Below are 27521 nucleotides of genomic sequence, written 5' to 3' on the forward strand. Positions count from 1 at the left end.
ATTAAATGAAATAGGAGCAAAATAGTGGAGTACGTCTAAGTAAGCAAATACGTAGCAAATACATAGCAAATACGTTTGACGATGTGGAATGGAAGCGTCATTTTCGCATGTCCCGGTGTACGTTCGACTACCTGCTGAGTCTGGTCCGACCTGCACTAACACGCAAGATCACCCGGTGGCGAAAACCACTGGAAGCGCGTTTGCGACTGGCAATAGTGCTTTGGTGGTACGCAACACCAGGGGAATATCGAACAATCCGCTGTGTATTTGGTGTTGGACTGTCTCTACTGTGTGCTGCCTGGTCCGTGAAGTCACATCCGCTCTAATGAAGAACCTCTACAAGCGCTTCATTTCCCTGTCGAAGGGGGAAAAGCTGCTCCCCCATCGCGGCATACCGGTCTTATCACAAGGTTAGAAGTGGTCAAGTGTCCGCGATGACGGGGGCGCGCTTACCGGAAAACAACTTTCACACATGAAGGCATTACACCGCTTTCTGGTAATTTCCCGGTACAAAGCGCATGTGTGAAAACGGCTAAAATGACGCTTAGTGTCACGTCCCTCAGCATGTCACTGCTTCATCTGCTATCTTCTACACAGACGCCCCTCAGTGTGTCATTGCTTCACCTGCTATCTTCTCATAGTCTGGAGTTTGGCAGTCTGAGCTGCTGCTCTCCTCCATGTCCTGCCTCCTCTGTCTCACTGCTCCGTCCAGATCACTGAAGTCTCCAGGGAAGCTCTGCACACACAGACAGACAGACAGACAGACAGGTAGTTCATTGATATGTTAGGTTTCGTTCACTGCAACTACAACTGAGTGTTTCCTCCTTTAGCTAGTTGGTTTGTCCAGGCGAGACCAATGACCTTTGAACTCTGGTGACACCAAGTAACAGTACTGAGAGTCTGAGTCCCCTAAAAAAGATAAGTGCGCTGTGGTACATAGAGCGCAATCTAACTATCCCACTATAAAAACCAGAGGGCACTTATTAGAGTGCATACCACCACCAACATTTCCATAAAGTTTTGTGGTGTTACGTGAATCTGTTTGGAAGTTAGGCACCTTTTTGTGAATGGACACGCTTATTGCCACACCCCCTTTTGGCCTATGGGCATGGAAAGTGAATCAGTTCTAAGTTGGCCCATGATCCGCTTTTCTACCAAGTTTTGTGCAAATCCGTTGGTAACTTTTTGAGATATCCTGCAGACAGACAAACAAACGTCCTGAAGTTAAGTTAAGTTCAACTTCAGCCCTGGAGGACAATGGAGATATTTTGGGTCGGACGAGTTATTACACAACACTGGGAAGATCTCCCTCCATGCTGTAGTGATGTTTAATGCTGTAAGTAGCAGGCTGTGGGGTCTAAAGCTTAATTTATACTTATTAGAAAGTGTCGCTCAGCACATGGTCGCAGACGAAAAAGACAGTGTCGCTCATGGTGTTGCATTTGTACTTCAGTGAACGTTCGCCTCGGTTCAAGGGTCACGTGACACTCGAACGCTATAAGAATGATTATTATTTTTTGAATGATGAATGAATGAATTAATGATTATTTTATTTTTGTGTCTGGATGCACGCACATTTTAAAGAGAACACTTTTTCCAGTGCCAACACACTGACACAAAATAATAAACAGTATAAATACAACATATATATATGACTCCAGACCAAACATATATACGGTATGACTCCAATCAGACCAATCAGACCTACACAAACAGTTTAGTAGCCTAACTATTCAAGATAGAGTGAAGTAAAGAAAGAGAAATGAAAAAGAAAAAGAGAGAGAGAGAAAATAATAATAAGGAGAGAATAAAGACACAAGACTGAGACTTGGATGTTATTGGCTAGACAAGATGATGCAATTTACAATCCAAACAACGTGCTAAGAATGCTTAAAAAAAAATGAAACCATGTTGGTATGATCCATCTACAGTGCCACTATCAGGCGCAGACTGCATAATCGGGCACGTCGGGCAAATGCCCGGTGGCCTGGCCTGGCCTGGCCTGCAAAAAAAAAAAAAAAAGATTTTACCATATTGCTCTTCCACCGGATTTCACACGGTATCCATCCCATGTCACCATTAACAGCAGTTAAAGGGGCACATTTGTGGATTCCAAGGAAATATCTGATTGCCCTATTGTGCACGCTTACGCTTTTGTTAAAGTATCTGAATCCCCAAACTCCAGAGGAGTAATCCAGAATAGCATAAAGCATAAAGCAGGATATTCACTTTTACTTCCCCACATGTTATCCCCACTCCCAGCTGTTTTATTTCCTTTGCTAAATCGTTTATAAAAATAGCGTAGAGGGTTGGGGAAAGAGAATCTCCTTGTTTCACCCCTGAGGGTGTGGGGAACCACTCTGTGTAATATTTGTTTAACTTGAGACCATACAGTAGGTGCCTTATAGATGGACTGGATGGCAGAGTAAAATCTTCCATTAATTCCTGTTTTAAGGAGCCTAAATAAAAGAAGATCTATATCAACAAAATCAAAAGCCTTTTGAAAATCAATAAAACATGCAAAGGTTGATCTATTTTCCTGGATTATATTTCTGATTACAGTACATACTGTGTGTATATGATCTATAAAGGCTCTTGCTTTGCGAAAACCATTTTGCTCATCCTCTAGCAGGTGATTGTGCATATAAGTGCAGACAGCCAAGAGAAGAGAGGGAACGCACAGTGAAAGCACGTCGGAGGCAAGATGTAATGTACTTGGCTGCAGCCGAATATAACGACACACAACCACACAACTCACCTCCTCTCTCTCTGAGAAGTTGGTCACGATGTTCTTTGTGATTTTCACAAAGTCATACATCAAGGACAGGCTGATAAAAATAGCGGGCCGGGGACACGTTCATTCATTTCATTTCAGTGAAAACCAAAACAAGGAAGTCAAGCGCGTGCCGTCTATATAGCCAATCACACTTGCGCGACACTATGATGTAGTCAGCGACACTAGAAATGTCACCAGGTAGCAGACACTGCTCGCCGACACTTGAAAGTGTCGACTCAAGTCCTCATTTCTGTCGGCGGCGGTTTCAAAAGTGTCGGCAGACCAAGCATTAATTGGGCTTAACTGTCCATAGCTGTGGTTAGTATTAAGGCTTGGACATGCCGCTGGGTGGCTTTCATACAGTGAATGGCCCATGAAAAGTCAATGAAACGCCATTTTATGTTGAGCACTGTGGTTTCACTCTCAAACGATCATATCACCAAACTTGTTTTTATTGAATGTAAATATTTGTGTTGATCTCTCTCCGTTGTGGAGGTCTCGCCCAGCGCGATGATGTCATATTTGCCACGCGCCCCTCACGCCTGGAACATGTCCTGGGGCTGTATGCACAAACATTCTGAGAATCCTCTCAGAGAGCTCCTAACTTTGCCTAAAAACTTCTAGCCAGGAGTCCTATAGCTTAGGAGTGATTTAGGAAAGTTCTCAGAGCAACTCTGAGGAAGGAAATGACAGAAACTTTTATCTTAGTGAGAAGGTGTGGTTGACCCCGTTGCTAGGTATGACTCAGAGCCCTGTAGATAGAATAGTCCCGACATCTTAATTCACTCCAATGGACCCGTTTTTTACTCTCAAGAGTTCCAGGAAGTAAGGTCCTGGATTAAGCAGCACTGTCGAGTTGCAGCAAAATAGACAGTTTGTGTTGTACTCTGAAACGGTTTTTCCCCCTTGAATCAAATTGTACATTATCAGCTTTATTTTAGCATGCAAAAGTAGCGCGAGACCCATTCCTGGCTGTTCATTGGCTAATGAGTCTCGCATTTTGGCCCTCCGCTGACACTTCTCTCTAGAGGACACTACCCAGCAAGCACGGACGGACCCGGACGAATCGAGAGAGCCCAATCGGGGCCAGCTCAAGTCATATCATGACGGGTCAGATCTGGCCCAAGTATCACTATCCAACTAATTTCACTCACCACTGAAATATCCATGAGGATAACTAAATGGTTGCAATCAATCACGTATTTCTCAGCCTGGGCTATTTTTTATCCAAAATCCGAGTGATCAGCACGTGTGGACATCTGCTGATTAACAAACTGTTTATTCGTGGAGGCGGGACTACGAGGAGATGAATTGCGGGGGAATCCTGCAATTGTCTCACTTGCATATCGTGTTGCCAGATAGTTTTGAAAGAGAGAAAATACACTGCGAGGCGTAAATATTTGAGTTGGGAGTTGCATGCTGTAGCATGTGTTTCGGGGTTCTGCTTGCTACAGATTGTAAACTGTTACACTGTGATGTGCGATCCACAAAAGTTCGGTAAAGTTGGAAATATATTGACAGATTTGCACTTCTCGGATCAATAGCTCATAAACGAAGCGTGTACTGCACACACGACGCCTCCCCATCTTAGTAAGGTAGACAACGAGCTACAACCTCATTTTCACCTACAGTAAATGAGCGATCCTCCGAGCTGGACAAATAACATAGTATGACTCATTATTTTAGAAGCTGTGATTGGTTGATCAACAAAGAAAAAAAGAAAAACACACTCAGTGATAGAATGGACAGTGAAATAAGCCGTTCATAGAATTTAGTCTGTATTAAGACATGGTGAAATTATGAATATTATTTTATGTAAGGAACAACTCAAATAAAGTAATAAATACAAAATAAAATAAAATAAAAGAATTAAATAAAGTACGCCAGACTTTAAAAGTAGCTACAAAATGTTTGAACACACAGACTTGTGCAGTATTCACATGCTGACAGTTTATTTGCCATGCTGGTAATTTCAGGGGAAATTGACTCAGCTGTCATCAATTTCCTTGATTGCAATGGAAACACGCAGAACAAGAAAACCTAACTGGACGGAGGAGCAATGCTTACTGTTAGCACAATTCAGAGTTTGGAGAATATTTATCCTACCTCTCTGTCTTTCCGCCATTTTCTCCTCCGCTAAAGAAACTCTCAAGCCTCTTAACCGCCCTGCCCTTCACCTTGCCCGGGTACCACACCTCCGGCAGAGACCCCCACCTCCAGGACCTCGCACACCAGGGGGTCCCGTGCCCCCCACTCTTAAGCACCCCCCCACGGAATTAAAAGTCCTCCTCCCTCCTCTTATCAGTTTTCCACCTTAGGAGCTCTCTTAAGGGCTAAGATGTTTTGTGAGTAACTTTTATCTTTACCAGGATCTAGTCCTAACTTTAAGGGGAAATTCTTAGAAAACGTCATAATTCTAAGAATTTTCTTAGAATTTCCTCACTAAGAGCAACTCTTAGTAGGAAGCTTTATGAATACGGCCCCTGGACTTTAGGATTATGGTTAGGTGTGTGTGTGTGTGTGTGTGTGTGTGTGTGTGTGTGTGTGTCTGTGTGTGTGTGTGTGTGTGTGTGTGTGTGTGTGTGTGTGAGGGGGGGGAGGGTTCACTGACCAGAGAGAGCTGTCCACTGTAGCTGTTCTCTGCTGAGGAGGGGATGGGGCTACATGGGCTGCTGTACAGACTCTTCTCCTGCACAAACACATAGAATAACTCATGTGTTTATAATCTAACTAGATTATCAGGCCAATCTAGTTTGGTTGGCCTCCGGCCCGGGGTACCAGTCCCGGTAGCCGCATCACTACCCTTCAAGTACCTCTGGACCCCTCAAGGACCTCTGGACTCCCTCAAGTACCTCTGGACTCCCTCAAGTACCTCTGGACCCCTCACAGACCTCTGGACTCCCTCAAGTACCTCTGGACCCCTCAAGTACCTCTGGACCCCTCACAGACCTCTGGACCCCTCACAGACTTCTGGACCCCTCACGGACCTCTGGACCCCTCAAGTACCTCTGGACCCCTCACAGACCTCTGGACCCCTCACAGACCTCTGGACCCCGCAAGTACCTCTGGACCCCTCACAGACCTCTGGACCCCTCACAGACCTCTGGACCCCTCACAGACCTCTGGACTCCCTCAAGTACCTCTGGACTCCCTCAAGTACCTCTGGACCCCTCACAGACCTCTGGACTCCCTCAAGTACCTCTGGACCCCTCAAGTACCTCTGGACCCCTCACAGACCTCTGGACCCCTCACAGACCTCTGGACCCCTCACGGACCTCTGGACCCCTCAAGTACCTCTGGACCCCTCACGGACCTCTGGACTCCCTCAAGTACCTCTGGACTCCCTCAAGTACCTCTGGACTCCCTCAAGTACCTCTGGAACCCCTAAGAACCTCTGTTGTGTCTGCTTCTATATACTGTACTGCAACCTTCTTCCAAAATATTTGGATCTCTAATGTTTGCCTTACTTTCGATAAATACTTTCGATAAATACAGGTATTTCAATGTGTGTGTGTGTTGGGTTGTGTGTGTTGTAGACTAGCACATGAACATGAACAGGTCTCATACCCCACCAGGTTCCCACTCGCAGACACGGCCAATTGTGCCTGCAAGGACGCTCGAACAAGCCAGAGGTAACACGGGAGAGCTCGAACCTGTGACCTTGGTAGGCAGAGAATATAGCCTACCGCTGCACTACCCGGGCGCCCAGTGATTTTATTTTTCCAAAATGGATAAAGAGCATTTTGGAGATGATGCTCCATGTGAATGGTCGTACCTCCAGGTGGAGACAGACAGACATCAGGAACTTGTAGCTGTTCTCTCTGGACAGGAAGGACACAAACACTTGCTGCAAGACAAAGTCACAGGTTAATTATTCACAGCTAGTTTTTCCAGCATTAATACATGCATTTTCACTGATAATTATTTGGAGTTGAAAAGTGTTGGTTGGAGAGTTGATAGTGTCAATGTCATTTTAACTTTGGTAATTTTGCTGTGTAACAACAATGAAACAAAACAGATCCAAAGATTGAAACTGGGAAAAGTTATCAGAAAAGAAATGCAAATAATTTGATGATAATTTCATATACTGTATCATAAAACATATTTTAGCATGGAAATGTGTGATGATCATGTCTGTGAATGTGAAGCAGGAGAGCCTAAACCTCTCTCTCACTCTCTTTGCATGAATAACGGTTATTTATTACAAATTAATTTAGACGTCGTTTCACTGAGCACGTTTATTGTTTTCTTTGTATACTGTATTTTCCATCCCGACAAGAAGAACATTCCGGTGGAATGACAGAATACTTGTTATTTTGTTTAAATAAAAAAATGGGTAAATATCAAAATAGGTGATATCGACAGAAAATATTGCTAATTGGCAGCTTGAATCCAAACATTTTAGTATTGGATCGGCCTTTACAAGCCCATCAGCTGAACCCTATCTTACATAAAATAAATAAGGAAGTAAGTAAGTAAATCAATAAATCAATAAATCAATAAATCAATGAAAGAAGTTGTAGGAAGCGTCTTCTCACCCTGTTGTGTGCTGTGGCGATCACCAGTGCATTGGGCACCAAAATGGCGGTTTTTGTCTTCTTGATGTTGGTGACGGAAATCACTGGGATGGCGATCTGAGAGAGAGAGGGAGATGGAGAGGGAGAAAAAGAGAGACAGAGAGAGAAACAGACAGGAGGAGTTATAAACATCAATATGAACAAAACAATTAATTTTTTTATTAGAATACTATTATTATTAATGCAACGCTATAAGTGTGATGTGTTTTTTTCATCCTATGATGCATACTGTATGTTACATGTGTCATTATTCTGTCAGACGTTGTCACAGAACCTTTATGTATTACATCCATAAACCATATATAGAAATATGGATGTAGTCACTGCGACATCACCCTTTGGTTTGTGGACTCTTGTTTTGAGTTTGGCATTTGAACCATCACCATCTTGTGGGAGTGTCCACTTTTGGGGGCATCCGTGTCGCTCAACTGGTAGTCCGAGTGAGTGAGGCCTGGGTTCAAATCTGGCCTGTGGACTTTTATTGCATCTCCTCCCCTCGCTCTCCCTGCTTTTTGTCTATCCACTGTCCTATCTAATAAAGGTGAAAATACAGAAAACAAAATAATCTTTAAAGAATGTGACCATATTTGAACAAGAGTGTGGAGCTAGCGAGAAGGTCCTTCAACCTTGATGCCTTAATGAAGTTCTATATCTATATCTATATATATATAACTATATATATCTATATATATATATATATATGTTATATATATATATATATATATATATATATATATATATATATATATATATATATATATATATATATATATATATATATATATATATTCAAATGCCAAACTCAAAACAAGAGTCCACAAACCAAAGGGTGATGTCGCAGTGACTACGTCCATATATATACACCGTTATATATATATATATATATACAGTATATATATATATATATATATATATATATACTTCCCATAGTCATGAATGGAGAGATTAGCTATAAAGACCAAAACCGTTTTTTTGAACCAGGCTATAAACATGTTTATTTCTGCTGGAAATGGGGGCATTTTAACTCATTGAGTGCCAGCCACTTTTGGAGAACGGACGCTCCCAGTGCCAGAGTTTCAGAGCGTTTTCAGTGATTTCTCGAGGCCCACAGAATATTGTGTGATATTACTATGTAAACACCGAACACGCACAAAGAACGAGGAGACTCTCTTCTATCATCAGCAAAAAAAAGTTTATTTATATCATTTTCCGTTCTTTAATTATCAGCCGGAGAAGATAGGTGGATTTCAGCAAAAACACACGTTTCAAATTAGAAGCTGAGATATTCAGCCTTTTGTGAAATGAAGCATTTCAAGCACATCACTGACTCTGAAGCTAATATTTTCTGATGTAATGACACCTCAAAAATAATTTCCTTCAATAAAACAGTGAAAACAAAGGAATTTTGTTTGGCCAAATACTATTTTTTAGCTGCAATCAGCAGCGCTGGCCCCTGCGTGCGCAGACCCTACACCTTCTTGCTGGTCTTGATTTACTGCTGGTGGGCATCAGATATTCTAGCTTGTTTGCCTGTCTCTGTCCATCGAGCCTGCTGTCTGGGTCTGTGTTTACTGTCAATGGTTGTATGCTGCCCTGCGTGCCCCACCCCCCTCCTCCTCCTCCGTGGGAGTGTCTCTGGTGGCTCTGCTGCGTTTGCTCTGCATTTGCTCTGCACTGAAAAGTGCGCTGCACCCCGCTTTTTCACAGCGTGTCGCCGGCTCCCAGCTGAGAATAATGTAACTTTTCAGAAAGACGCTGGTGTCGGCAACTAAATCATATGGAGGGGCTCAATTGTGGCAGCAGATTGACTGCTGTTCACAGGCACAGCTAACGTTATGCTTCATGCATATCGATGCATACCGATGCCGTTTCCGTTTCCATAACAACATCTTCTCTGTTTTTTACTCAACTTTCTCTAATCTGGAGAGCACTGTCGCCACCTAATGGGTCGGTAAAATAGGCTATACACATTCAACATGCCCCAAAATTTTACAGGAAATGGATCTGGCTTTGATCCACGTCCCACCATCAAAAAACGCAATTGACGACTTTAGTCGTCATTGGCACTCTACGTTACTATCCGAATTGACGACTATAGTCGTCATTGGCACTCAATGAGTTAACATGGGGGGCTATGGGCATTGACTTGCTTTTGGTGCAGGCCTCAAGTGGCCTTTCAAAGAACTGCAGTTTTTGGCATTTTCATTTTTCAGCCTTGGATGTTGCTTGAATACTTGAATAGCTTCATCATATCATATCATATCATATCATAAACATCATAAACCCTATCACAGCGATAAACCGCTACAGAGGCTGCAGCTTTGGAGAGTTGAGTGCTTCTGGAGTTCTTCTTATAGTAGAGTAGAGCTCTTGTTGGAGCTCTACTGAGGGACTTCTGCTCTGTCTATTTTTAACCAACATCTGTCCTGAAATCAAACCCTGCTGACACCTCAGTGTGTTTACCGCAGACTTTGGGACGGTACACCAAATGTCATCTGATGTCAGTCCAAATAGATGGTTTGTAATCTAGTTGAGTTTGTTTAAGATCTGGTCTAGATAACTGTAGAGGTCTGGTTAGGTAACGTATGCCAGAGGGTTCAGCCTGGAAACAGGAGAAGGCTTGATGGACTTGATGTAACTGTAGTTAGATTACAGCAGCTTGCTGTGCGCACCACAGACTTTGGCTGAGTTTCCCAACAAAGAAGCTTCTTAAGAGTTAAGAAGCTTCTTAAGGAGTTAAGAAGGCTCCAAAGAAGTGTTTCCCAAACGCCTTCTTAACAGCCTTCTTAACACATCGCTAAAGAAGGCTCTTAAGAAGCATCTTAACTGGAGCTGTCCACCATCTCGATGTGAGAGATGATTAGAGGAATATAGCCTACGGTAAAACATTTAAAACACAAGTAACCATACATACAGGGGAGATTTTCAAGTGTTCCCCAATTTTAAACACTAAAGGGTGCATGAAAGAAAGGAAAAAGTTAAAAACACAAGAGGAACAGTGGACACAAGTATCTCCTTTTGCCTGACGCGGCTGGATCTGCCAGTGTTTCGTCCATAAGAAGGTGTTAAGAATGCCCCAGACCCTTCTTACAAAACCTTCTTAACGAAAGATCATCTTAGCGTTAAGAAGCTTTTGGGAAATGCAGCCTTCTTAACGGAAGATAGTTTTAGGCTAAGAAGCAATTGGGAAACGCGTTGGCTTCGTTGGCTTCTTACGGGAGCCTTAAGAAGGGTCAAAGACACTTCTTAGCGCTAAGAAGCTTTTGGGAAATGCATGCCTTCGTAACGAAAAATCATTTTAGGCTAAGAAGCAATTGGGAAGCGCGTTTGCTTCTTAACTCATTCGTCGCCAAAGACGTCTTTGACGTGTTATCAGGAATAGCCCTCCCCGCCAATGACGTGTTTGACGTGTTTTTGTTTTTATTAGTGCAGCGCGTAGTTCAAAGACTTCCCCAGCCTGTGACATGGTATCAGGTCCCTGCCCTCAAAGAAAAGCCGACAACACGTGAACAAACACATACCGCAGCTGTTGTTTTGAAATGAGCAGGAGGAAAAACAGAAAACAGAGAAACACGCTTCCTTGTGCAGAGAGGAGAAACGCCATTGAAACGCCCCTCGGCGCGCTGCACGAGCTGGTCGCCTTGCTGCAGGGCAGCGGACATCGATCAGTTGTTCGCGGTAGTCAAACCCGTGACCAACATGATCGATCCTGGTCCCTGGACCCCGTTCCTGTGTGCCAGCCCGAAAGAGACGAGACGGAGTCACAACTTTGTGAGGAGGAGAACAGCAGCCTCGCCACAGAAATTGCTTTCACACAGAGCCAAGCAGCACGGCCACTTTCCTGTCGAGGGCGAGGAAGACTGGACTCCAATGCGACAGGACCCGGATGATCTCGCGGTAAGGAGTGTGTGTGTGTGTGTGTGTGTGTGTGTGTGTGTGTGTGTGTGTGTGTGTGTGTGTGTGTGAGAGAGACTACACTGATCTCTGCATTCTATGATCGTATAGTTTACTGAGACACTAGTACACTACACTGTCTCTGTACTAAATGTGATTATATAGTTTACTGAGGATATGTTGCTTTTATTTCAGATGAGGAGCCGATTGTGAGCCCACATCTCAGAATGAGGTCAGGACGGCCAGGACGGTCATTTAGGTCTGCTAAATGACGAAATGTAATGTAATGTAAAGAGACACACATGGGCCCCGCGCACACACACACACATTCACACTCACTCACACTGAGTAAAAGCACTTCATGTATATATATATATATATTTTTTTTTTTGTCATTTGTGTCATAACGAATAATATTTACATGTCTGATGTCAATACAGTTCAAAATAAAAGAATTGAGAGCGAGTTCTGCCTGAGATTGTGTCCTTTACAAAAATGCAATTTTCTGCAATTTCTCTTCTCAGAGAGACCTTTTTGGTGAAAACAGGGTGTATATAAATGGCTATAAGTAGAGTACAGAACATGCTAAAAGCTCACTTTTTTTTTCTGGTGAACCCAGAGACGTACATCTTCATTTTGAGGTATTGCAAATCACTTTGGTGCTAATAGATAATTTACTGTGGGTGTTGAAAATGACCAACAATTATGAAAATCTTTGGCCTGTGCTAAATATTGGCAGTCCTAAACTGGCCATGAATGAGTTAAGGGGGCCTTAAGAAGGGTTAAAGAAGCTTCTTAGCACTAAGAAGCTTTTGGGAAACCCAGCCTTTGGAGTTGTAAAAGTGAAAAATGAGCCAAAACCAAATACTTGTAGCGGTAACAGAGTCTGTTTGGAAATCATTAGTCCAGAAAAATAGCCGATATCTAGCAGAGCATGTGAGCGGAGCGGTGACAATCTCTGCTCCTTGCTTACGGAGCTGTCAGGGCTGCTCTGCTCCACACCGCTCCGCTCCACATCAGGAAGGATGAGGACCCCAGGAAGAATAGCTACTGCATATTTGCTGTATCTAATGGTGGATCCAAATAAACAAACAAACAAACATCACTCGGCGCTCAACACAGATCTCAATCCGCTCCGCTCCATCCAAATCATTCAGCACTCCACTGCATGATTTGTCGTTTGCTGGTAGTAAACACACTGCATTCACTTCGCCCCTCCTCCCCGGCTCCACCAGCCAGCGAGAGGGAAAGAGCGCTGGCACTAGACCCTTTTCACGGGAGCCATTTTGTGTCGAAAAGGCAGAATAAACACATGTGCAAGCAAGGTTTCCAAATTCCAATCATGGAAGTTGGAAACCCTCATTAGTGTTTTACTTGCACCTGTTTTTACCCTGCCTTTTCAACACAAAAGGGCCCCCATGAGAAGGGTCTGTTGGCAAAGTCGGTGATTGCGGCGCTTTGCGGCACACTTTCATAAGCGGCGGTTGATGTGAACCGCTTTTCCCAGGAAACCAATCGCAATGATGGAAACGCTGGTTGTTTCCCCTACTGTCCATAGCAACAACAATATGGAGAAAGACAAAGTGCTACTGTCCATAGCAACAACAATATGGAGACAAAGTGCTACTGTCCATAGCAACAACAATATGGAGACAAAGTGCTACTGTCCATAGCAACAACAATATGGAGAAAGACAAAGTGCTACTGTCCATAGCAACAACAATATGGAGAAAGACAAAGTGCTACTGTCCATAGCAACAACAATATGGAGACAAAGTGCTACTGTCCATAGCAACAACAATATGGAGAAAGACAAAGTGCTACTGTCCATAGCAACAACAATATGGAGAAAGACAAAGTGCTACTGTCCATAGCAACAACAATATGGAGAAAGACAAAGTGCTACTGTCCATAGCAACAACAATATGGAGAAAGACAAAGTGCTACTGTCCATAGCAACAACAATATGGAGAAAGACAAAGTGCTACTGTCCATAGCAACAACAATATGGAGACAAAGTGCTACTGTCCATAGCAACAACAATATGGAGAAAGACAAAGTGCTACTGTCCATAGCAACAACAATATGGAGAAAGACAAAGTGCTACTGTCCATAGCAACAACAATATGGAGACAAAGTGCTACTGTCCATAGCAACAACAATATGGAGAAAGACAAAGTGCTACTGTCCATAGCAACAACAATATGGAGAAAGACAAAGTGCTACTGTCCATAGCAACAACAATATGGAGAAAGCAGGGGCGGAGCGACCCTATCAGCCCAGTGGGGGGCGAAGCTCTTAGGCACTGGCCTGGCCTGGCCTGGCATGCAAAAAAAAAAAGAAAAAAAAATTGGATGGGGGCCCACTGACGAGTGGGCCCGGGGCGGGCGCACCCTCTGCCCCTGTGTACGCTCTGCTACTGGGAGAAAGACAGCGCTGATGGTGGAGAAATAGGACGTTGTAATGATTGAATTGACGTTACTGTAACAGCTATATTAAAGGCAGTCTGGATATTGGACATGTTTTGTAAATATCTGCTAAGCCTTTGCTTGTTCCACAACACTGCATTGTCTGCTAGAAGGGGGTCCACCCGCTATGCCGACCACCCGCAGAGCCGACAGCCCGCAATGCCAACGTTAGAGGGAGAGGTTACTGTAGGTTTAGGCATAGGGGCTGGGAGAGGTTAGGTTTAGGGTTAGGGTCTCGGGGAGGTTAGGTTTAGGCATGGGGGGTGGGAGAGGTTAGGTTTAGGCATGGGGGGTGGGAGAGGTTAGGTTTAGGCGTGGGGGCTGGGAGAGGTTAGCTCCAGCCGGTCTCCCGACACGCTGCACGTCGCCTCGCTCAGCTGGTTCTGCTTGTGGGCTATCGGCACTGCGGTCTGTCGGCACCGCTAGAAGAGCTAACCAGCTGGCTCGTGAGCTATCAGCAAGTCATGTTATCATCCACTTTTACTTCTCCTCACAAAAAGTGCTCCAGCCAGCACTTTTCCCATCCCAAGAAAAACACACACAGAGAGACGCTATGTGGACACACGCCTACACAAAAAGTACACACAGTACACAAAAAGCCGTGAGTAAACGTCATGAGTTCCTTGTTCTCCAGTACCTTGGTGTCTTTGCCAAACACCTTGGAGTGGAAGCAGATCCAGTTGTCAGAAACGAACATCCGTCCTTGGTAGAGGATGTCCTTCTGTAGGGCACAGGTGTAACCTGACAGACAGACAAATAACATATTTATAGAGATGTGCTTCTGTAGGGCGCAGGTGTAACCTGACAGACAGACAAATAACATATTTATAGAGATGTACTTCTGTAGGGCGCAGGTGTAACCTGACAGACAGACAAATAACATATTTATAGAGATGTGCTTCTGTAGGGCGCAGGTGTAACCTGACAGACAGACAAATAACATATTTATAGAGATGTGCTTCTGTAGGGTGCAGGTGTAACCTGACAGACAAATGTTTTTTTTATAGAACTGTGCTTCTGTAGGTCATAGGTGTAACCTGACAGACAGAAAAATAACATATTTATATAACTCTGCTTCTGTAGGTCACAGGTGTAACCTGACAGACAGACAAATAACATATTTATAGAGATGTGCTTCTGTAGGGCGCAGGTGTAACCTGACAGACAAATGTTTTTTTTATAGAACTGTGCTTTTGTAGGTCATAGGTGTAACCTGACAGACAGAAAAATAACATATTTATAGAACTCTGCTTCTGTAGGTCACAGGTGTAACCTGACAGACAGACAAATAACATATTTATAGAGATGTGCTTCTGTAGGGCACAGGTGTAACCTGACAGACAGACACATATTTTTTTTTATAGAACTGTGCTTCTGTAGGTCACAGGTGTAACCTGACAGACAGAAAAATAACATCTTTATAGAGATGTGCTTCTGTAGGGCACAGGTGTAACCTGACAGACAGAAAAATAACATCTTTATAGAGATGTGCTTCTGTAGGGCACAGGTGTAACCTGACAGACAGACAAATAACATATTTATAGAGATGTGCTTCTGTAGGGCACAGGTGTAACCTGACAGACAGACACATATTTTTTTTTATAGAACTGTGCTTCTGTAGGTCACAGGTGTAACCTGACAGACAGAAAAATAACATCTTTATAGAGATGTGCTTCTGTAGGTCACAGGTGTAACCTGACAGACAGACAAGTAACATATTTATAGAGATGTGCTTCTGTAGGGCACACGTGTAACCAGACAGACAAATAACATATTTATAGAGATGAGCTTCTGTAGGGCACACGTGTAACCAGACAGACAAATAACATATTTATAGAGATGTGCTTCTGTAGGGCACAGGTGTAACCTGACAGACAGATTTTTTTTTTTTTAGAGATGTGCTTCTGTAGGGCACAGGTGTAACCTGACAGACAGAAAAATAACATCTTTATAGAGATGTGCTTCTGTAGGGCACAGGTGTAACCTGACAGACAGACAAATAACATATTTATAGAGATGTGCTTCTGTAGGGCACAGGTGTAAGCTGACAGACAGACAAATAACATATTTATAGAGATGTGCTTCTGTAGGGCACACGTGTAACCAGACAGACAAATAGCATATTTATAGAGATGTGCTTCTGTAGGGCACAGGTGTAACCTGACAGACAAACATGTTTACTGAAAAGACTCGGAAAAGACTTTGTATATGTCTATATATACACTTATATATACACTATAGATATACACTTTGTATATATATATATATACTTCAGTAAGGCATTAAGGTTGAAGGACCTTCTCGCTAGCTCCACACTCTTGTTCAAATATGGTCACATTCTTTAAAGTGTAACTTACCCCCAAAACAGCTTTTAACCAATATATATGACTTTGGGGGTGGTGTGTGAAGAATTCTCGTCAAAATCTCCACATTTGAGACCAAACTGTTATTGTACCATTTGTATCATTTTCAGCAGCATAAGTTCCCTCTATGGTTTCAAACCTGCTTTTTTTTGTGCCCTCAAATTAATGGGAGATTTTGTACATCGTGACGTCACGGTGGTAATTGCACGTGCCCCACTCATGTGAAAATTTGTTTTTCCCCCCCCATGTGATTACTGTAGTTCACGCGGCGCGAGCCCTTTAAGAAGAATGCATCCATGGGTAATCGCCTATACTGTAGCTAATATTAGCCCCTATAGTTAGTTATGTTACATGGCATTAAAACGCCACTGAATGACCAAATTGATATAACTTTTAACCATTTTGAGTAACACTGTTTCCATACGGATCACAAGCGTTAGTTTGTTGTTTATAACGTGGCTATATTCATAACGTTTTCTATGATTGACACTGAAAATACTGGGAGGCGGGCCATAACGTCTCTGTCGATGATTTGATTTGACAGTTCTGGGCACTGGTGTTGGCGTTGGCCAATCCTGGCGTGTTCCACCCCCAAATCGATTGTGTTCAGGACGAAACAATCTCGAGCCTTTTACGTTATCTTTAGAGCAATATTCCTGGAATGCAAGTTTAACTAAACAGTTATGTCCTCTGCATTCTACATCAAATGAAGACATTACCGTTTGTTTTATTTTGTATGTTACATACTTATTGGCCAAGTTATGTTAGTTTATGGGGGAGGAATTCTGCCAGGGTACAGAAGGGAGTATAGGCGGCCATCTTGCCTGCAGAGTTTTCAAATCAAGTAGAATACCGTTTTGCAAGAAACTATGTAAACACCGAACACGCCCAAAGAACGATGAGACTCTATTGTATCATCAGCAAAAAAAAGTTTATTGATATCATTTTCCGTTCTTTAGTTATCAGCCAGAGAAGATAGGTTGTTTTCAGCAAAAACAGAAGTTTCAAACTAGAAGCTGAGATAATCAGCCTTTTGTGAAATGAAGCATTTCAAGCACATCACTGACTCTGAAGCTAATATTTTCTGATGTAGTGACACCTCAAAAATAATTTCCTTCAATAAAACAGCGAAAACAAAGGAATTTTGTTTGGCAAAATAATATTTTTTAGCTGCAACCAGCAGCGCTGGCCCCTGCGTGCGCAGACCCTACACTTTCTTGCTGGTCTTGATTTACTGGTGGTGGGCATCAGATATTCTAGCTTGCCAATCTGTCCATGGAGCCTGCTGTCTGGGTCTGTCTGGGTCGGTGTTGCATGCTGCCCTGCGTGCCCCACCCCACTCAACTGCAAACCCCTCCTCCGTGGGTGTGTCTCTGGTGGCTCTGGTGGCTCTCTGCTGCGTTTGCTCTGCACTGAAAACCCAGCTTTTTCACAGCGTTCCGCGTGTATTTGTCACCGGCTCCCAGCGCTTCCAGTTGAGAATAATAACAACTCCACAACTAATCATGTGGAGGGGCTATCGCAGCGGACACGGAGGGGCTCAATTGTGGGAGCAGATTGGCTGCTGCAGGCACAGCTAACGTTATGCTTCATGCATATCGATGCATACCGATGCGGTTTCCGTTTCATCACGGGGCTTCTTCTGCTGTTTTTCCTCACCTTTCTCTAATCTGGAGAGCACTGTCGCCACCTAATGGGTCCGTAAAATAGGTTATACACATTCAACATGCCCCAAATTTTTACAGGAGATGTATCAGGCTTTGATCCACGTCCCACCGTCAAAAAACGCAATTGACGACAATCGTCCTCATTGGCCCTCTACGTTACTATTTGAATTGACGACGATTGTCGTCATTGGCACTCAATGAGTTAAGGACCAGATGCTTTAAAGGTGCTTTATCACTGTTACAAAGTGGGGCATTTTAACATGGGGGTAAATGGGAACGACGGGACTTCTGAGTCAAGTGGCCATTCAAGGAACTACAGCTTTCATGATTACTTCCTCGTCTTCATGCGAAAACCTACTAGTTTTGGACACGTTTTTGCCACCTGCCAGAGTATATGCACACGGCACCACACCTGCCCTTATATAGTGTTTAGTGGGTGTGATCTATGCTAATAACAACACACCTCCAATTTCCCGTTTTCACTCCTAACTCATCCCAGAGCACCGCTTTCTCATGTGCCCTCGTGTGTTTGAGCGTATTATGGAATGCCCGTAAAAAGACCATTAAAAATCACTCCGCACCTGTGGGTTCAGGCAAAGGTCAAGCACGCCACAGGGCTCGTCGTCCAGAACAAGTTGGGAAGTATGGTACACCACCCAGGGGACGGTAGTACCACCATCATTTTGGGTTAGGGGCTTGGAGACCCCTGTGTCTCCCCTGGAGACTCTAACCCTAAGACCGCCCACCCAATGCCTAAACCAAAAGACCACCTACCCAATGCCTAAACCCAGCCTGTTGAGTCCCACCCCTGGATGGTATAACCCTCCCAACTCGTTCTGAACGATGAGGCCGACGGCGTACTTGACCTTTGCTTGAACTCACAAATGATGAGTGGTGCCTTCCATAAAACACTCAAGGCTCCACGGTGCGTTACATCAAACGCAAAAGGCGCGTAACAAAAGGGGTGCTCTGAGACGAGTTGGGAGTGAGAACATGTTCAATTTGTGATGATGGAACAGAACTTGTAGAAATGAGTGAGTGGAACTTTCCACTGAGACATGGTTTCTGTCTTTGGAACAATGATCCAGAGTTGGCGCTTCATCAGAGATTTTGGTAAGATAGGCAGGTAGTCGACAGGCTATCTGACAGACTATAGGACACCTCATTAACTATGCAAACTGTCGACCAATCAGCGAAAGCTGATGACAGCCCTGGTTACCGGTAGCCAGAGCAATTTAGAGAGAGAGTGGCATCAGCGGAGGACCAAAATGCGTGACTCATTAGCCAATGAAGAGCCAGGAAGAGGTATCGCACTACTTTTGAATGCTAAAATAAAGCTGATAATGTACAATTTGATTTAAATAATAATAATAACATTTCAAAGTACATCACAAACTGTCCATTTTGCTGCAACTCGACAGTGCTGCTTAATCCAGAACCTTACTTCCTGGAACTCTTAAGAGTAAAAAAAACTGGTCCATTGGAGTGAAAGGAGATGTCGCGACTTCTATATACATGGCTCATATACATTGAATTCATCATCTAACATCATCTGCTAGGCCAGATCTCCATTGTAAAAAAGAAACCTGTTGGGACTTCCTGGTAAAATAAAATAAAAAATAAAATAAAATAAAATAAAATAAAATAAAATAAAATAAAATAAAATAAAATAAAATAAAATAAAATAAAATAAAATAAAATAAAATACCTATTTAATGAAAACCTATTGTCCTCATTCATTTCCTTATTCAGTATTTAAGGTGGAGCTCTTAGTTGATCATTAAAGACTTACTCTGTCTGAGCAGTTCCTCTTTGCTGATGTCCTTAAATATTTTATGGTACTGGGAGTTGCTCTTAGAAAGCTGAAACACAACACACGCACGCACGCACGCACGCACACACACACACACACACACACACACACACACAAACACACACGCAAGTTAGAAGGCAGTGACGTGCTACACTGACATTAATGCATAATGACATGCATGGACAAATGCCCACACACACACACACACACACACACACACACACACACACAGTCACAGACTATGCGCATCTGCACGTTCGCTGCATGTTTCAAGCGCTATAGAAAGTACACAGGGTGAAAGCTGATACGTTACTGATTTTTTGGACTGAGGCTGACAATATAACCTGATGTTCCCAGATGGTTTGTTTTCACATAACGAGTCCCTCGGGAAACCGTTTCAGAGTACTTTAAAAAAAATACTTTGTCAGAATCGTCAGAAATCGCGATTGCATTTACCCGTCAAAAATCATAAAGTGGTATTAATTTGTGAAGATTATCTTGCTGAACACAAAGGTCTCAGTTTCATAAGCTTCTGTTAAACACAGTCAGACCTCATTTCAGGCATCTAACCAAAATCCACACACAAACATCCCATTGACTTCCAGGCGAGGGAACCAGCGGGCTAAGTCATATTTATACATGTCATAGAGTACCTGAGGTACTCTATGACATGGGCTGGCTACCACGTTTTCAATGAAGGGATATAGCCTACTGCAGGGGTTCCCAAACTTTTTTGGTTTGTGACCCCCACTTTGACGTTCCAAAAATCCCCAGGGGCCGGTTGCACCAACTGGTCTTAACTATGCCTGGTCGTAACTCCTACGTCGGTCTTAGTTAAGACCAGTCTTTAGAGTGGACTTACGCCTGTTGCACCAACAGGGCTTACATCTGGTCTTAACTATGCCGGTCATGCGCGTCCATGTGAAAGCCCGGGAATGCCCACTGGAATGCAACACGCGACCTGTTTAGAAAAGTGTGCTGACGTCAAATGACGCTCCGCTGATGGGTAATCGGCTGTAATAGTGTGGCTAATGTTAGCGGCTAACTGTTACTTGTCGTTACTTTACATGGCAGTAAAATGCCACTGAATGACCGAATTGATTGAACTTTTAACCATTTCGATTTCCACTTTCCATAAGGACCCCCAGCATTGGTTAGTTGTTAACGTCGCGACTATATTTATAACGTTTATAACGTACTCCGGTTTGCGGTTTATAATTGAGGGCTGAATACAGCCGTGCTGAGGGGTTGTGACTATTGCGCAACACACAGGTGAAAACCGTCTATACTGCACCTTACGCCTGCTCTGGACTAGGCGTAATATTTACGACCGGTCTTAGTGAGAAAAAGGCTTACGCCCTGTCGGAGCAACCGGCGTAGCTGTTAGGTCGTAAAGTTACGACCGACTAACTTAAGACCAGTCGTAAGACCAGTTGGTGCAACCGGCCCCAGATGTTTAAATTTCAGTAGATTGTTAAATATCATCAGTGACCTCATCAGTGACATTATCTATGATGTCACATCACTCTACCATCGTTGGTACTTTTTAATGTTTGTTTTTAATTTTAGTTTTTAAATTAGAGTAGGCTATTTTTATTTATTTATGCTGTTTTTAAAAAGCTCTTTAGCATGTGCAATAATTTCCCTAAAGCACTTTATTTTTAATTTACTACCTTTATTGTCGGTTGTACTTCTCTTGAAATTGCACTATTTGTGGGCTAGATGCAATCGTCATTTCGTTTCTGCCGTACCTTGTGTATTGCTTTAATGACAATAAAGCTGAACTTGACATGTAACAGTATGCTGACTTCCCCCCTCAGAATTGACTTCAATCTGAGAATTCAGACTTTTTCCTTAGAATTGTGACATTAAAATCAGAATGCTAAATTCTCCTCCTCAGAGTCCTGACTTTAATCTGAGAATTCTGACTTTTTTCAGAATGTTTTAACTCAGAATTCTAAGACACTAAACCACCCCCCCACCCCCCCCCCCCCCACCCTGAGAATTCTGACTCTATTTTCAGATAAATCAGACTTCAACTCAGAACTCATACATTTTTCACATGTGGTCCTATCCTCTTCAGTAGTTTTAAATTGTGTGTGGTGTAAAATACAATAAAAAATAAAATAAAATAAATAAACGGGGTCATGAACCCAAGGTTGAGAACCACTGGCCGGCTTACAGATTTGTAAAGGTTTGTTTGACTGAGAATCCATACTGAACGAAAATGAGCTGAAGTGAAGCAGCTTACCTGGCTGTAGTGAGACTTCTTCCTCTCTAGCTTGCAGTCTGAGTCTTTCTGGATCTGAGACAGCAGAGAGGCGTCAAAGGTCTTGGACCTGCACAGACAGCTAGACTGAGACAGGAGCCCAAGCCAGAGGTAGAGACTTGACTTGCTGCATGAAGAGAAGACTTGAGACTTGACTTGGGTTCTGGTGACTTGGGACTTGTCTGACTTGTACTTTGATGACATGAAAAGGTTTCTAAAGTCGTGAGATTTGTTCCTGCAGACGACTGAATTTAAATTATGTGTTCTGAATTTGTATGGAATGATTGAATTTATTGAAGTTGAAACTGATTATCAAAATCAAACAAATGCTCTTACAAAGTCTTTAGCCTATTAAAATCACTATTGCATTAAAAAGTCCTAGATATTAGTTTTCTTTCAGATATAACATTTATACTGGGCTGGACTTGAGATGTGACTTGCAAAGTTGACGTCACACCTCTCGGATTCACATGGATAAAGTTCCCCATTGTATGTAAAGCTGCAATGGTTCTGTTAGGTATTGTAAGTCTTCATTATCAAACAAAAATAAGAAATCATTAAAAATGAATTGTAGGTTTACCTGACTAACACAGGCTTGCTCCGGCCTGGCAGCTCGTGACGGTCCAGATCGCCACTCTTCTGCCGCTCCTCAGCCACGTTCTCTGCATCCGAACTGCACAGCATCACACAACACCAACACAGTCACTTTAACTCAGATTCAACCAGCAGAACTGATATCAACACAGTCACTTTAACTCAGATTCAACCAGCAGAACTGATATCAACACAGGAAGACTCACTTTAACTCAGATTCAACCAGGAGAACTGACACCAACACAGTCACTTTAACTCAGATTCAACCAGGAGAACTGACACCAACACAGTCACTTTAACTCAGATTCAACCAGCAGAACTGACATCAACACAGTCACTTTAACTCAGATTCAACCAGGAGAACTGCAGTCACTTTAACTCAGATTCAACCAGGAGAACTGACATCAACACAGTCACTTTAACTCAGATTCATCCAGGAGAACTGACATCAACACAGTCACTTTAACTCAGATTCATCCAGGAGAACTGACATCAACACAGTCGCTTTAACTCAGATTCAACCAGGAGAACTGACATCAACACAGTCACTTTAACTCAGATTCAACCAGGAGAACTGACATCAACACAGTCACTTTAACTCAGATTCAACCAGGAGAACTGACATCAACACAGTCACTTTAACTCAGATTCAACCAGGAGAACTGACATCAACACAGTCACTTTAACTCGGATTCAACCAGGAGAACTGACACCAACACAGTCACTTTAACTCAGATTCAACCAGGAGAACTGACATCAACACAGTCACTTTAACTCGGATTCAAACATGAGAACTGACAACAACACAGGAAGACTCGCTCTAACTCAGATTCAACCAGGAGAACTGATATCAACACAGAGAGACTCACTACTCAGATTCAACCAGGAGAACTGACACCAACACAAGAGTTAACTCAGATTCAACTAACATTCTGTTTCGTTCTGCGGTGCTGTCTGGACTCCAAGCTGTGCACAGTCATTTCAGTGGGTGGAAGTGCTTGCCTTGACAGACAACTCCTTCAGCCAGTCAGCTACATCAAATCCAGTCCTTCAGCCAATCAGCATCCGATCCAGTCAAATCCAAATCCACCCAGGAGAACGGCGAAAACGTATTTTCCGCCAAGAAACTCCGGTGTTGCATACTCCTGTTCTTGTTTAATTGTTATTGAGTCTACTTTTGCAATAACTGCACTTATGGCTGTGCACTTATGACTTATGGCTCCGCTCGACAAACTTTGATGTTACTGCTTGAGCCGGAGAGCCATGCAGGCAGCATTACTGTTTTGCCAGCTACAATGTCAACTACGAGGCAAGTACCTGATTGGCCCGTACACTTTGTAGTTTCTGAAAATGCCCGCCCCAGGCTGGAGGTCAGACGGAACTGCATGTGAGTTCACGGATCTGCTTTGTAACGTTAGCTGATAAAAATGTATCGGCTAGATCAGCCCCAGGACGGTCGGGAAGGATTCTGGAGGAATTAGCGGACGTTTGGCATGTTTGGTCGTGTTTTGCCTTGCGTTGGCTGTGGGGAGGTGGATAGCATAGTGTTAGCATGAGCCAGGAGTGGCCTGCTTCCCCTGTGACTGCTGTGTGACCAAACGCGTTAGTGGCCCCAGAACAGGGACTTGATCTGTTAATGCAACCAAACAATATTCCAAAAGCATAACAGTAATAACGTTAGGCATATGTGTGACTTCCATTATCCACACAAGACAGTAACGTTATTGGAGGAATTAGCAGAGCTGTGGTAAATCAATTTGCTGTATGAGCCGCATTAGCAATCAAGCTAACATTATGTAATAGCCAGCCAAAACCACATTATCACAAGTCATATTTGTCACAGTCATTTTGTGCATCACTTTTTGCCAACCAGCCATTTATTCTGGTAACATCACAGAGGTATTATGTCTTCTGCAGTTGCATTGTAAACAGCAGCTGACATAAGCTAACACAACAAACTAACGCTAACCTAAAAGGTCCCTTTATGAACTGAAAACGGAGCCCCAACTAGTTCCCCCCCACCGACGTCGGTCATAATGCTGCTGTTTGGCTAGCCCCTTTCCGGATGTATGTCATGTAACCGTAACTGAAGTAATCATTAATCAGTTACTCTCCACAGTTCCTTCCACAAATGAGGCTGGTCGGAAGTTTGTAGGCCTATTGTAAGAACACGAGGAGGAACCCAGAGACCAGAGGGGCACCGTGGAGCGCTGTGTCACTGGCACAGAATTGGGATAAAAAGAGCTACTTCTTAGCAGCATCGAGCGTTCAAACCCCAGCGGATCTAATCAATGAAAAGTTCTGCTTAGGTAGGTGGCTTTGGAACGTCTCTGCGACACTTGTATGACGAGCGGGCATGTTCTGCTGCTCGGGACTTTTTTCCGGGCTTAACGTTTGTGGAAGGGACTCACTGTGGAGGGTAACTGATAGCTGATTACTTCAGTTACATTTACATGACACACTGTTTGGCCAGACAGGCTTCACTAGATCAATAATTTTCTGCTTAGGTGGACTTTTCAGTGGAGTGTTGTTGCAGGCTATGGTTGCAGATCATTTGTTGACATTCGTGGACTCCATCAGTTAATGTTTGCCTGTGTGGATCTTGTTCTTCGGTTGCTTTATTTACTGGCTGAAGCACTGGTACCGCTTTCAGACAGACACGGTTCTGGTTCTGGCTCTGGCTCCGTTCTGGAGTCTCAGAACCTTGGTGCTTTCTGGCGAACCAGCCCGTGTTCACACCAGTTTAAGCGGAAACAAAGTGGGAGGACATTATTCGGTAGTCCTCCTGAACCCAGCCTTGGCCCTCTCTTCTGCAAGTTCGGCATATGACTTGCTCTTTCTTGTACTGCTTTCTAGCTTTTCTTGAGATTCGGTAGATGCCCAAATCGCCACTAAACATTTGGTTTCCTCAGGAGACCACTGCAAATTATTTTTCTCCATGTTGTCACTGCCTTCTTCTCCTTCCTGCTCATTTTCACAGCCTAGAATAAGACACACCTACTGATGATGTCACGGTTCCCAAGGAAAACCAACAATTTTTTGGTTCAGCTGAGAACCAACTTTTCAGGTTCTGAACCAATTATTTTTTCGGTCTGAACGCGCCGGCCAGTTCAGATTAATGTTCTGGAACCGGAACCGGCACGGAGCCCTGCCGGTGTGAAAGCCCTATGAGAGGCAGAAACGTGCAGAAATGTCACATCTGCCTGATTTTCTGCAAAACCTCAAATAAATCCTAATAATAATTCCTGAATAGATCAGCACAGCATATAGGAACCTCTGGACACAGAGAGATGCAGCCGGTCTCATTTTTTAAGTTACATTACAGAGCATCCAGTCAAACTGCAGGGATGATGTATTTTTGTAGTTGAAATGCAGAAGTCCTGGACATGTTGGAGATTAAAGGGAAAAGTGAATGGGGTTTTAGAATGTGGATTTCACTTAAATGCATAAAATAAGGTCTGTGGTTAACAAAAGTTTATAGGAGTGGTAATCTGTGTTCAGCAGGATAATCTTCACGAACGTGACTCACTTTTACGGCTGGAGTTACTGGTTAGGTTACTTTGCAGAATAACGGTTTTACATCAAAACATACGATAAGCTCATAAATATGTTGCAGTGTAACGGTTTAAACTGCCCAACAGTATATGGAACCGTTAGACCCACAACATTATAATACATCTGACAGGTTCATGCTTCAATAATTTAAGACCGAATGACAACATTTACTTTTTATAGGCTTACTTCAGTACATTTTACAGCTCATACTTGACTTTTACTGAAGTTTACTTTCAAATACCAAACCTTTACTTTGAATGGAGTATTTGTCCATTATGGTAAGCTATTGCTTTTTTTTAAATAGGATTTGAGTACTTTCCCCCCACTACTAATAATACTAACAATAGTCATCATAAGTATGTTTCAGAATTCTAAATACTCCAGCCCTCTCCCCTCAGATCCAGCCAGTCAGAGCCACACAGCCTGCCAACAGCCAGTCAGACCCACACAGACTGCCAACAGCCAGTCAGACCCACACAGACTGCCAACAGCCAGTCAGACCCACACAGACTACCAACAGCCAGTCAGACCCAAACAGACTGCCAACAGCCAGTCAGAGCCACACAGACTGCCAACAGCCAGTCAGACCCACACAGACTGCCAACAGCCAGTCAGACCCAAACAGACTGCCAACAGCCAGTCAGAGCCACACAGACTGCCAACAGCCAGTCAGACCCACACAGACTGCCAACAGCCAGTCAGAGCCACACACAGACTGCCAACAGCCAGACTGTCAGACTCACTGATAATCCCTTCCGTCAGTCTTGGGGGCTCCTTTGCTGCTCTTCCTGGGATCCTCCTGGGCTGTTTGCTGGTTCACAGACTGCTCCGTCATCACAGACACAGCTCCACACCACAGCAACACAGAGGAACAGGGGAGAACCCAGGGGAACAGAGAGGGGAACAGAGAGGGGAACAGAGGGGAACTTAGAGGGTAACAGAGGGGAACTTGCCCTGCAGCCCTCTGTCCCTCCACCTGCCTGTGGGAGGAGCAAATTGGCCCTCTGGTCTGTTGTACCACAGCCAATCAAATGGCAGAGGATGGTGTGTGTGTGTGTGTGTCAGTGTCAAATGTCATGTGTCCGCACACACACGCACGCACGCATGCATGCATGCACACACACACACACACACACAGACATATGCATGCACGCACGTGCACGCACGCACACACACACACACACACACACACACAGACATACGCACGCACGCACGCACATGCACACACACACACACACACACACACACACACACACACACACACAGACACACACACACACACACACACACACACCGACACACACACACACTCCACACACACTCCACTGTACTCTTATACTGTCTTACTAGTGGAATACCCGTCCCCGTGTGACGGCCATTTAGTTAGGCCTCACTCGCAGAGTTGGCATGCAGCCTCTCCTCTCTCTCCCCAGAGGGTCTTCATAGTCCACTTTACTGGCTGATTACAACTCTGCTCAGCTGTGCTCCTCCACTCTGGTGACTTCCATCAGGAGTTAACAAATGGAGCTCTCCATGGTGCTGAAC

The 27521-nt window shown here is 43.7% G+C and overlaps 1 protein-coding gene across 1 annotated transcript in view; it reads right to left on the reverse strand.

Moving 5' to 3' along the window:
* Positions 1-26811, reverse strand: part of gramd2b (GRAM domain containing 2B) — a gene marked incomplete at both ends in the record, with an annotated part of 34971 nt that extends 8160 nt beyond the window's left edge. The window contains 9 exons of the mRNA XM_083645459.1: positions 625-736; positions 5388-5465; positions 6552-6623; positions 7315-7410; positions 14353-14456; positions 19538-19607; positions 21810-21897; positions 22408-22500; positions 26720-26811. Coding sequence (XP_083501585.1) covers positions 625-736; positions 5388-5465; positions 6552-6623; positions 7315-7410; positions 14353-14456; positions 19538-19607; positions 21810-21897; positions 22408-22500; positions 26720-26811 — 805 coding nt within the window. The remainder of the gene's footprint in view (positions 1-624; positions 737-5387; positions 5466-6551; positions 6624-7314; positions 7411-14352; positions 14457-19537; positions 19608-21809; positions 21898-22407; positions 22501-26719) is intronic.
* Between the last annotated feature and the right edge of the window lie 710 nt (positions 26812-27521).

The sequence above is a fragment of the Poromitra crassiceps genome (assembly GCF_964638095.1).
Source record: "Poromitra crassiceps genome assembly, chromosome: 10".
NCBI classification, from domain to species: domain Eukaryota; kingdom Metazoa; phylum Chordata; class Actinopteri; order Beryciformes; family Melamphaidae; genus Poromitra; species Poromitra crassiceps.